The sequence below is a fragment of the Grammomys surdaster genome, unplaced genomic scaffold (assembly GCF_004785775.1).
Source record: "Grammomys surdaster isolate TR1022 unplaced genomic scaffold, NIH_TR_1.0 126059, whole genome shotgun sequence".
Lineage (NCBI taxonomy): Eukaryota > Metazoa > Chordata > Mammalia > Rodentia > Muridae > Grammomys > Grammomys surdaster.
In genome coordinates this window covers 5215805-5228713 of record NW_021620869.1, presented here as the reverse complement: position 1 = coordinate 5228713, position 12909 = coordinate 5215805, and the positions used below count along the sequence as shown (strand labels likewise).

The following is a 12909-nucleotide window of genomic DNA, read 5'->3' as shown; positions in this document are numbered from 1 at the left end:
GGTTTCTCACTGAACCTGGAGCTCTCTGATTCATATGCTGACCAAGTCATCTTCCCAGTCTTGAAGAGAATTTTTTTGGGGGAGCAAAAGGTCTCTATAGCTCTGGCTGTCCGGAACTCAATATGTAGATCAACCTAGCCTCAGACCCATAAAGATCCCTCCTGAGTGCTGGATTAAAGGCATGTGTCACCACGTCCCACCTGAAGATAATTCTTTTTTTGTTTGAGACAGTCTCATTATGTGGCTTTGGCTATCCTGGAATTTACTATGTAGTCCAGGCTGTCCTTGAACTCACAAAGCTCTGCCTGCCTCTGCTTCTTGAGTACAGGGACTAAGGGTGTTTGCCACGACTCTTGGCTGAAGAAGATTCATATATGGAGACAAGTTATTCAAAGCTGTGTGTATGTTGGGAAGGTGTAGCTCTGTGTTGTATATTTGTGCCTAAACAACAACCACCACTACAACAACACACTTCTCAAAGAGGGGCTTGGGAAGACAGCCAGGACATGGATAATTTATAACAGCTGAAAATGATAGTCATGGTATTCTGCCTAATGGGTGAAATTCCTGATGATTTTAACTTGGGTTTGGCTCGCAGAAATGCAGTAGGTTAAGTTTGAACATCATCCAATTAGATCCTCAGGGGCAGTTTATCCTTTCATTTCCTCTGTCCTTCTAGCCTATGCTTGCCCTTTATTTCTTGGAAGTCAAGATTGTAACTGTATAGAAAAAGCTTTCTCATTGTATGGTGTTTTGAATGAACAAGATTAAAATCATTTTTAAAAGACCCAAGAATGTCATGTTAGAGTTAAGCTGAATCCCACTAGAGTGGTTTCAGTTCAGAGACTTTAGGCTTTGGTTGACTGAGTCTGTGTTTGCCGATCATATTTAAAATGTTGTACCCTCTCTGGACAACTGAGGAAGGTTTGATTGCTATGACAATTGTAGTGACAGGACCCAAACAATGTCACAGAAATGCCAAGTGTAGCATTTCCACAGGAATATACATTTAATATAAATGTGTAACATAGGCATCAAATATTAACATGAAATTGAAAAAGATTCTCTAACATGATGAAAATATATTAGGAATTTCCAAACCCAAACCTGTATTTGGATTTCTTTTCAGAGTTAAGTAAACTTCTGATATGGAAACAAGAATTCCAATTTGAAAATGGCCTTAAGGTATAATGACTTTACTGGTTTAAAGGTTTCTTAGTTTGATGAGAGAAACAGAAGTTGTCTTACAGTATTACTGCAGAGCTAACAGGATCTTAGAGGCTGGTCTTTAGGATTAAAGTTGAAGGGATGAGGTGGCTGCCAGTGGATTTATATTTCTGGACATTGAAATGAATGGAAAACACGGTCTCAGATCTTTTCACCAGGGAGCTGTGTTCTAGTTAGCTTTAACCCTCTATGTGATACAGCTTAAGAGTCATCCGAGAAGGGAGTCTCAATTGAAGGGTCATCTAGATCAGAGTGACTTGTTGGTACTCCTGTAGGGAACTGTATCATAAATTGATATAGGAGAGCCCAGCCCACTGCGGGTGACACCATTCCCTAGCAACAGATTGCTTCTGACTTAATTTAGGACAGATTCAAGTACAAGGAAGCATGCCAGAACACCCTCAGCATCTAGCAGTCATTGTCTATTGTCCCTCTGCGGCCATGCTGATCAGCACCATTGTATTCGGTGAGACTTCAAAGGCAAAGGAAAGTGGGTGAAGACTTTTCACTAGGAGCAGGGTCATATGGGAAGACCCCTGTGTTAGCTCTTGGTTTCTTATTACTTCACTCTGCTTTGGGATCAAGGTAAGAACAAAGAAGGAAGAAACAATATAAAAACTCCTGAAACACACCTGTGGCTCTAGGGTCTGCTGGGCTAGAGCCTCCTCAAAATGACCATCTATCTCTGTCTTGGCAGTTTCATCATTGATACAACAACAGATGTCTGTCTTTCCATGAATGAGGGCACTGGGGTCTCAAAATGTACCCAAGGACCCCCACAGGCACCAGCCAGCCAAACAATGCAACCTCAAAGGGGGCTACTTCCAAGCGAGCACCAGCTGTGGGGTACCCTGACTGCCTCAGGGGCTACTGCAGACAGACAAACAGAGAATTCAGGTCGGCTTCTTTCCCCATGGATGCCATTCATGTCTACTGTGAGCAAAACCCACAGTGAGAGAGAAGGGTGCTTCAGAATGGTGCCTGGCCTTCACCAGGAGGGTGTTAACTCAACTCCTTGACACTGTGATGTCTGCATGCCCACGTGCTGAGTTTACAAAACACAGGCATTTTAAGCCAGGCATTAGCCTGAAGTTGGACTAGCAAAACTCAAGGATCGCAAACGTCCCTTTGGAGACTCGGCCGCGTTGCATCTCTGTATGAGCACCCGCAGCAAGCAGGAAGGAGTGCATGGGGGCAGAGCATGTGTGTGGGGTGAGGTGGGGTGGAGGGATGGGTGGGAGAGCAGGGTGAGGCTGTAAAGGAAGGGAGGCTCCCTCTGTCCAGAAGGAACTCAGCTTGCATGTTCTGAGGTCTCATGATGTTATTTCCTAAGCCATTTTTAATAAACATTAGCCCCTTGACTTCCATGAACATATCAGAATTTTGAAAAGTTACGGGAATTCAGATATGGGGGCAGCTTTACCTCCAGGCAGGTGATCCTGTTGCACATTTTTTTCCCAATCTAGAGTCTATATTGGGTTTTCTCCTGTGCCCACCGCTCCCTACACTCTTGTCAAGGAGGGGCGTGGTAGGGTTGAGAGGGGCTGTCTCGCCCTGGCCTGCTCTGGGATTTGGGGTGCATCTCTGCATTTCTTATTTTTTCTGCTGTCTACTCCCCACATTTGTCATCCCTCCTTCCCCTGAACAAACCCACCCCTCACCTGTCAGCCGTCAGGTCTTTTTCCTTCTTTCCCCGTTTCCCTTTCCGGCCTTTCCTCCCTTTATTTTGCTGAAAGAAATAAGCAAGGATGTCATTAAAATCGAGCAAGTGGACGAGCCCCGAAGGCTTCCTCTCTCCTTTGAATCGCTTTTGCATCTTTGACAAAAATTAGTTATGTGTTTGTGTGCACAGGGCTGCCTGGGCCCTCTATCCTCTTCCATATACATCCACCTGTCTGTCACTCTGTCTGCCTGTCAGTCTGTATGTCTGTATTCTCTTATGAACATAGCATAGGGTTGATAAACACCTATATGTTATATGGAAGTAAATTCCTTCTATACCTAACTTGTTGAGAATTTTCTCACGAAAGAATATTGAACTCTGTCACATTCCTTCCACTCCTTGTCTCTGAAATGACACAGAAGACCAAGGCAGCTGATCAAAACAATGAGTGATTCAAGCTTTTGAGTGCCACTCCATCAGTGTGGTGGGCACAGCGACCTATCTGTGCATGTCCTTGTTCCGCATGGCCCTGCAGCAAAATCCACGTAAGTGCTGGCAAATTTAGTTTGCTAGTGCATCCTCGGAGATATGTATACCCCTGTAAATCAGGAATATTGATGCCAAGTGTTTTTTTTTTTCTGTCTTTATCTGGGTTTTATTTTAGGGTGCTAGAAGGCTCATACAAATAGCTTAGAAGTCTCCCTCTATTATTATAGGAAACTTATTTTTAAATTCATTTCTTAAATTATCATCCAAAGGCTTTATATATTTAGAAATGCTCAATTAACAGTTTGCCCACACAATTAGAGTTGTTTCCCAATATCTAACCTTAAGACATAAATTGTTACCCAAGACCATCTTGGACCCAAGTGTGGTTCTCCATAGCTCCTACATCTCTCCTCTCTCCGATTTTTTTTCTAATTTTTCTCTTTCACTTTCTCTGAAGGCCTGAGTGTGACATTCCAAGATACTAATTAAGTCTATAGGACTCAATCCACATAGCAACTAGACTTAACAATTAATCCATCCACACAATAATATGCATTAAGGGTTTGATTTGAGCCAGAGAAGGTTACTAATGTCTACACATTTCTACATTCATTGCCCTTAAGTGGAAGAAAGATATTAACGTGGTGTCCCCAGTGAATATATCACCCTCTAGTTATGAAGCTCAAGTAAGACACGCCCCAGAGTGCCATGATATGCAAAGAAACAAGAGCCACTCTGGGGTTTCCAAAGACCTCCCTCAGGAAGACTATTGTCTGTTCCTGAAAGACAGAGATGGCATTAGAGGGTGTGAGTGTCCAACTCAGACTTGTGTTCAGGAAGGACCGCTCTGGATGTTAGATAAGTTCTAAGTCACCACCTCCAGTAAGTGCTGGAAACTGCCACGTGCTGTCCTTCTCTGTGTCCCATCCCTGGCCAACGGTCTCCCTTATAAGACTCTTTGTTGCCAGTTAAGCTTTGGCTTGTCTTGAAGCTCATCCTTAGGTCACCAGGGCTGGGCCCCGGCTCTACAAACTCTTCTAGCTACACAAAATGGAATGAACTCTTCTAGCTCTTGAAGGTACCTGATACCTGTTGTGACATGGTGGCATCTTGTAGACTGCAGGAAATGAGATGGGGTCCGAGGAGGGAAGTAAGACTGGTGTGGCCTTGGGCTTGACTGCTGAGGAGAAAGCCTGCCCTCTGAGAGGAGTATGGCTACCTCTGAAATAGATTTCCCACTGAGATTGGCTTAATTTTCATGTCTAGTGGTGCGCACACACACTCTTTTTTATAGATAAAGATACATAAGAAATTGAAAAGCGGAATACAGAGATATCCCTGTAAAGGAGAGAGTACTACACCAGGCCAGAGAGTTGTATCTTTAGAACAGAGCTCCAAGGGACAACCTAACTGACATTGAGTCAATCAATATGTTCAGCACAAAATAGACCAACATAGGTATCCTAAGACAACTTGTCCCCTGAGGTGCCAATACTCAACACAGTGCAACTGAACTCCTGAGTCACAGGCTGGGTGGCTTAGTGTCTCCAAGCCACAGATTTCTTGTATCTTTGATAGCACTGCCAGGGAAGAATCTTGGACATTGTCTTTTGGGAATTATGGCCCAGTTGCAGGGTTGTCTGTGTGGGATAAAGGTGGAAACAGGAAGCTAAAGGAGCAAAGTGTACACCCTTCAGTCCCACTGGCTGCTGCAAACCACCATGAAATGGATCTGTGACAACGTAAGAGTTTATCTGCTCAGTTTCTTTCAGTCTGATTCCCCTACTCACAAACCCTACTTGATGCTACTGGCTTTCTCTACAGGAGCAGATGGGAGAGGAGGGATTGGGGCATTTGCTGTGTCCCTCTGATAGCACTCATTCTTATAGGGGTGCTGTAAATTTGTAATGGGTTGGTCCTGGGGAGGATCCACTCTGATGGCAGGGTTAATCCCACTTAAAGGTCTTATCTTTGAGCACTGGGTGGTGAACAGTGAACTCTGCACAAGCAGGGATGCTTGATGTCTTAGTCAGTGTTCTATTGCTGTGAAGAAACTCTATGACCAAGGCAACACTTATAAAAGAAAGCCTCTAGTTGGGGCTTGCTAAGAGTCTCAGAAGTTTAGTCCTGCATCATGGCAGGAAGCATGGTGGGCATGCAGGCAGACACGGTGCTGGAGAAGTAGCTGAGAGTTCTACATTTATATCTATAGGCAGCAGGAGAGGAGAGAGCCACTGGGTCTGGCTTGGACTTCTGAAACCTCAAAGCCCAGCCCTAAGTGACATACGTCCTTCAACAAGTCCATACCTCTCAATCTTTCTCAAGTAGTACCATTTCCTTGATGACTAAGCATTCAAATATATGAGCCTATGGGGGGCATTCTTATTCAAACCACCACACTTGATGCAGGGCATCCTAGGTACAACCAACTGCCTAGCAGGCACTGCCGTCTGTGGCTGACCCTGCTTGTTTGACACGCACCTTTTTCCCTTTCTTTGCCCGGGGTGGGATTTCCATCTCTCTGTTCACAGCCAGCTTAAGGTTTTTCAGTTCCTGTCTCATGAGCTCGTCCACCTAGGAGAGAATGCAAGGGACATACGCTGCATTCATGTGACTTTGAATTGCTTTGTGTGTCCTTAGGGTAAAGTCTTGGCTTGCTCATTAGTTTGGAAACTGTAAGTAGTGTAGTCATTGCAGCAAATGACTCCCTCCAATCCCCTTACTGGAGGTAAGCATAGGCATACCTGAACCCTTATCTCTGTTTCTAATTCTTTTCGTTTTTCCTCCTTGATCAGTTCTGGGTCATAGTCCTGAGGGAAATTCCAAGATTCATCTTTATTCATCCACATGTCTATAAGCCACAAGGACAGAGAAAAAAGAAATGGACAAAAAAATTACATTCAATATCTAGGTTAATGAGGGCTGTTACTCTAATCTCGACATACATCAATCTGTCCTGTTTCCAGAACAGGGATTTGAATAAAGAAGCTGAAGCATGGGTGGGATTCATAGACCTGTTATTTGATATGAGAGAGAGAGAGAGAGAGAGAGAGAGAGAGAGAGAGAGAGAGAGAGGATGTAAAAAGCATCAGGTAAGGACATGGTTGTGGTTGGCTTTGTCAGCTTGCTACAACCTAGAGTTTCCTGAGCACAGAGCCTCAGTTGAGGAATTGTCTAGGCCAGGAATTGTGATGTACCATTTTGGGGAAGTCTGAGCCAAGAGCCCTTGGAAAGAAATAGCTTCAGGAAGACATGAAAACAAAGGTCTAGTTTCTAAACGGTGTGTCAGGCCTACAAGCTATAGATACCAACGCAGTGGCTACATGCACAGGTGAGGTGCTCCCACTTTACTTCCTAGGCAAACTCTGAGGTCAGCAGATGTTGTCAGGAACAGAGCCTGGAAGGATTCTGGCACCAGTGAGGAGGGCTCTCACTCACCTCCCCTATGTCCTGCCTGAGAAAGATGAGGGCTGAGCTGGGTGTGGTTATCAGAGTCCTCGTCTTACCACAACATAGTTTTCACCACCAAGATATGTGGGTAAGCCTGTGGGTGACGTCAGAGAGGAGGCAGGTGCTTGAAAATGTGGACTTGCAAGAACATAAAAAAAAGTCTATTTCCAACTATTGTATTTGTCATAGATCTAGTTCTTCCATGTGCCCTCTCCTAGACAGGACAGCTGTGTGAGAAGTGCCTCAGTGACTGGGACCAGAGCACAGGATGGATGCTGGAGTGGGAGGACACATGATCGGTACCACTGGAAGGAAGCTGGTTTGAAGGTGGTGAGAGAGTTGAAGCTGAAGTTCAGGGTGTATCATCATCTGGTCTGGGAGGGGACAAGCCTGGCAAAAAAGGGTACCTTGCATAGGTAGACAATGCTTCTACCACAAGACATATGTTATGAAGTGAGAATGCCACTGTTAGGTGTGGGGTAGTTAGTTTCCTATGGGTTGTTGGTCAATGAAGCCCCATAGATCCCATGAAAGCATCACAGGCTATGACCATTACTTTTGACTGCCCATCATAACCATATGGTAAGACTCCACGGCTAAAGACATATAGAAGGGAAGCTGGAGTGCACCAGGAAGCTTGCTCCCTGCTGGCTAGCTTTCGGAAAGCCTGAAGGTGCTATGCAGCTGCTGGGGAAGAAAAGTCATACACAAGTCTTACCTAGAGTTGAACCCTGCAAACTTCAAGGCAAGATGTGTCCACTGGTGTACCACTGGCATCCCACTGTGGGGCAACCAACCACTTTCTGATCGGATCTGAGGATTGCTTCACAGGAAGGAATTTATGCCTAAAACTGTAAACCCAATGGCCATGGAAGTCACATCCTAGTAGGAACCCGTTACTGTTGTCTTGATAAGTGGACATGTTGTCAAACTGCCTTCTAAGCATTTATGTCTATACCCAGAGATTAGGGCTACCCTTAACCCTGGTGAGAAGTGTCTATCTGGAATGGGCAGCCGTTAATGGGCTAAGTGCTAATAAGTGCTGTTGAGTGCTTATCTCTAAACAGGCTATCCATATCAGTCTCACCAAGGCTCAGGGAACAGTGCAGAAAAAGGAGAGAATGTGAGAGCAGGAAGATGCGGATGAGAGCTATGAAATTCTGGCTTCTGGACAAGACATGACCATTGCACCTGAGATGCCAAATCCTTTAAGCTCAGACTCCATTGTAGAAAACCTGACCTAAGTTTGAATTCTAGGTAAACTAACAGGCTGGTACCTAGCATTAGTTTCCAGGTTGCCCCCCCCCCCCCCCCCCCCCCACTCCAACAAAACCAAGCCTAGCTCCGGTCTCTAGGCTAATCCCTAACAAGACCAGTCTCTCCAGATTACACCCTCAACAAGACCAGTGTCTCCAGGTTATTCCCTCAACAAACCTGCACCCCAGGTTACAAGCCCACCCCCTGCCTCATGACCACCAATGCAGAGAGGAGCAGAAACTAAGTTCATGATCTGACTCCCAGCACCAGCCAATTATGTTAAAGGCCACAGGAGCTTTCCAATTAGATGCTTGCACACATGCTCCCTGCTTGCTGCTCAGTATGAAGCGTTGCCCCAATAGACATTAGGGGCTCTACCACCACCAAAACTGTCCTGCATGATGGTGGTGCACTATAAGGGCCATAGCTAGCTCGAATAGAATAAAGACCCTGCTGTGAGTTACATCAGATCAGTTTCTGTCTGTTTTTTTTTTTTTGGGGGGGTGGTGGTGGTGGTGGTGGTGGTGGTGGTGGTAGGAATCACTAACATTTCCCTGGCACTATATACCCATGAGTTCACAGCACCTGCACAAGATCAAACCAGTCAGCATTTCGGCACAGGTGGGGGAGGGGCTCATTAAGCCCCACTCAGCTAATAGATACCTAGCTAAGGATTTATTGGAAGTTTATGGCTGCTTGGGGGTGTCATTTTCCTTTGGGGTACTACTGCTGTGGTCACCCATGTTCTGGTGAATGCTTGCACACCACATACATGTGGGAAGCACTATTGACTCAGTAGAATACATAAAAAAGAGAAAGATGAAGGTGAGAGGGAACGTGGTGAGGAATTTAGGGAGCAAGGGGGAGGGGAGCTGGGAGTCCATATGATCAAAACACATTTTATACATATCTGAAAGTGTCAAGGAGTAAATAAAAATATTTTTAATTGTTGCAGGATATTTGATCACACTGTGAACCCCAAGACTGCGTTATCTACTGAAAAGCCCTGTTTCTAGTTGTAGAGTGGCTTATCCCTTAGCATACACACCTTTAATCCATCTGGCTGGAATACAGGCACACATTCAGTAGACATCTTGAATCCCAAACAATGAAGGTAAAGTTAGTTTGTAGAAGGAAGTAGCCATGTCTGAAAATGTCTAAATGAGTGGCAGATAAACTGACGAATCAGAGAAAGATTTGACAGAATAGGATGTGCCCAACTCTCAGGAGAAGAGAGAGGAAAGGGAAGTTACTCAAGGGAGAGACAGCCGATACAGGAAGGAGAGAGTACAGTCAGGGACACGGTAGAGTTCATGGAGAGTAGAAGAGCAGAGAGGGAGAGGAGAGCAGCAGAGAGGGAGAAGGAGGCAGATTTATGGGGACAGTTGTTCAGAGACAGATTCAAGAGTGAACAAGCTAGTCACAGGTGAAGACAGAATGAGCCAGAGAATGAGAAGGAGCCAGAAGATTAGAACAGATTGGCAGAAATAATTTGAGGTCAAGCAGAGCAGTTAAGGAGAAGCCTGGAGGAGCCAGATTGAATCAACCAGCTGGCGGAGGAGTTTGAGCCAGAACAGCTGAGTAGAACCAACCAGCCAGAGCTCAGAAAGAACAAGAAAGGGTGAGCTTATTCAGCAGCAAGTCTCAGAGGCTGAAAACATTCTAGGCCTACAGTAGACTGTACAGAGGCAAGAACCTTCCAGGACCAGGTCTAGGTTAGCAGACTGAGGCAGTAAGCCTCTCAGACAACAACTACAACAAGAGAATAAAAGTTGCATTTACACTATTAATAAGCTCATTTCCTGAAATACACAGTATTCTAAATGTAGGGCTTCCAGACATCCCCTTTTCTGAAACAAGATCTCAGAGTAGTCCAAGCTTGCCTTGACCTAGGTCTTCTATTTTAGCCTTCGAAGTTGACAGGACTGATTGTCATGCCTGCCCCGCTGGCTTCCTCCTATGTGTTAAAAAGAAATCTTATGTTTCCCCCTGACGATGGTAAAATGCTTCAGTGTGTTATAAAGATGTGCTGCTTCCTAATGATGACTACCCGGCAGGTTTCCAGCTTGCAGCATTTGGTATATTTTCAACCACCACACAGTTTACCTGTTACATTAAGATATCAGAGAGCAAAGTTGTTTTGCTATTTACAGGGACCCACTTCTTAGTGTTGCTAGAGAGACTCCCCCAGCTCTGAGAACAAGGCTTTCAGTAACGGTAGGAGCCTGGAATACTTAGCAGGGAAGGGGCCACAACTCGAGTATTCCTGTAACAGTCACAGTGACACGGTCACACACTGGAGTCTCCGCTTTACAATACAGACTCACAAGGAGCCCTCTGATCTCCCCTCCAGAAGGTCTCAGTGGGCAGAGTTTGCATCGAAATGTTGCTTTCTCATGACACTTCTGCACAGGGCACTTTTCAATCCCTTCAGGAATTTCATGGGCATTTGTAAATGCAGGAAGCTGTTTGGGACCCTCAGAGGGCACTTGGTGCCCTCACTCTCCTGCAGCCAGAAAGAGCTTTTTATCCCAAGACTGTGAAAAGCAGGCCAGGGCCCTTTCACATGGAAGGGAAGGGGCGGGTGGCATGGTGAAGAGGGCTGGAGGAGGCTTAATCTTAGTGATTAAAATGCTAATGTATTATTTGAGAAGGAAACCTTTGGTTTTAATGAAAGGGATTCCTATTTAAGTTACTGAAGACCTGGAAGATGATGGCCAAGGCCTCCAGCTGACAGACGCTTGAAGCTCCTCCCTGCTTCCTTGGATTTCATGCAAACAGACTGTGCCCATTAGATTGTGGTGGTTTAGGCGCGATATTGCAGGTTGCAAGACCTGGCTTCCCATGAGAATACCAAATCTCCCTCCCACCACCACCCCCGCCGCCACTCGAAATTCAGTTTTGCTTTTTTTTTTTTTCCAAAAATTAAACGTTCACACACTGCTTGCAAGAGAGTGTTAAAAAGACAGTGAAAATGAAATTCTTGTGCCATCTGCCTCTGGGTCACACCGACTGATAGCGTTTCCATACTCCCTCACTCACGAGGAAAAAATAAATTCAGTGTTAATTACGGTGCTGCTGAGGTGATCGGACCAGGCCTTGCTTCCAGAGCAAAGAGGTGACAGGTCCTGCCCTTTGGGACTTGGGCCCCATTGTGGAAAACCACAGACCCATTGCTTGGTATCTGAGATGGGTACAAGGAACAAAGTGGGGTGCAGGTAAAGAGGAGACTGCCACTCTGTAGAGGCCCCTAGGGAGGCCTTCTTGGCACAAGGCCTGAGGGACAAGCATTGTGAGCAAGAGGAGCAGGTGGCACACAGCTGCTGTGGGATGCACTGGGCATGCTAGAGCAAGAGAGGTGTCAGCAGGGCCTGAGAGGTGGCCTCTGGAGCTCCTTCAGCTGGTGCATGCATTGCTGCCTCGATTCTGTGCAGTACGTACGCTCCCTCGTAAGTTCGGACTGGAGCTTCTGAGTGCCTAGTGTTCTGAGGGAAGATTTCTCCCCTGGCATGTCTTCCTCTGCCTTCCTTTTCTCTGAAAAGTTGTGTGAGTAGGGAAGGAGTCGGGCTTTCCAAGTTTTGAGGGTGAGCAGGGGCACAGGGCCCTGTACTGGAGTCCCTCCTGCTCAGGCGATCTTGGGTGATAGTAACGGAGAGGAGAGAAAGCAAGAGTGTAGCTGGCTGTGAGCAGAGACCAGGGAGGGCCTACCATGGTTGGGAGGGTATGGAGGGCTCCCAGAAGAAGGCCCAAGAGAAAATGAATGTGGTAATACTTGGCTCCTCTGTGTGGAAACCATCCCGAAGGCTTGTGGGAGACAATGAACACATAGCACAAACAGGTTGGTGTAAAGGCCGAGCGACAAGACTGAGCAAGGCAGCGTCTTGCCAATCACCATACTTGTATACATGCACACCCATACACCAGGCACACCCACACACCAGTGGGACCCCAGTCAGGCCGGGACCTGCAGAGTAGATTGCTGAAGGTCCTGACTGTGTTTAGGACACATCTCTGCTTTCATCCTAATTCACATAACTGCCCGGCTTGGGCCTTCCCATCTGCCACTGCAATACGCGAAGCCCTGTAGGCGTGCTGATGACTGATGCCATTTTTGGGTCTTCGGGTCAGTATCACATCCAACATGGTGGAGACAGTTTGCCAAGTGAGTATACAAGTGGATGGATGTTTTTGATAGCAACTGTTCTGCTCCATTGCATGTAAATGTTTGGATAAAATCTCAAACTTTAAATAGCAGGCTTCCCAATGGTCCTTCCTAACAAGAGACTGTTCATTTTCTGGTTCCTATGAAGACTCAATGACATGGCACAGAAAGCATTTGTCTTTGCATGCTTTGGGCACCTGATAAATGTTGCTTGATCTCTTTGGCTTTCTTCTTCCTCAATGGTGCCCTATGCTAACATCATCATGGTCATCTCTGAATCCTTAGAGTCCCTGTCTCCAGTGGTCTGATAGCAGGTTTCTGCTAGAATACATTTAGCATAGCAAATATTATATTTTAGTTTAATTATATTATACTGTAACTATAATAAAGTTGTTGTTAAGGATATAACTCAATTTACTGGGATAAACACCTTGGATCAACATTAAACATATACATATCTCTATCTATCTATCTATCTATCTATCTATCTATCTATCTATCTACCTATTTACCTACCTATCTCTACCCATCAGTAAATCAGTCCATCCATCCATCCATCCATCCATCCATCCATCCATCCATCCCTCTCATCTATCCATTAATCTATCTATCTATCTATCTATCTATCTATCTATCTATCTATCTATCTATCTATCTATCT

The 12909-nt window shown here is 45.5% G+C and overlaps 1 protein-coding gene across 2 annotated transcripts in view; it reads right to left on the bottom strand.

The window, feature by feature from the left end:
• The window catches only part of Iqca1 (IQ motif containing with AAA domain 1), a 106591-nt gene that overhangs the window by 36162 nt on the left and 57520 nt on the right, over positions 1 to 12909 (bottom strand). For both annotated transcript variants that reach the window (XM_028755405.1, XM_028755406.1), the window contains exons 10-12: positions 6124 to 6230; positions 5861 to 5953; positions 2889 to 2956 (exon numbers count right to left, since the gene is read on the bottom strand). In XM_028755405.1, the coding sequence (XP_028611238.1) occupies positions 2889 to 2956; positions 5861 to 5953; positions 6124 to 6230 (268 nt within the window). The remainder of the gene's footprint in view (positions 1 to 2888; positions 2957 to 5860; positions 5954 to 6123; positions 6231 to 12909) is intronic.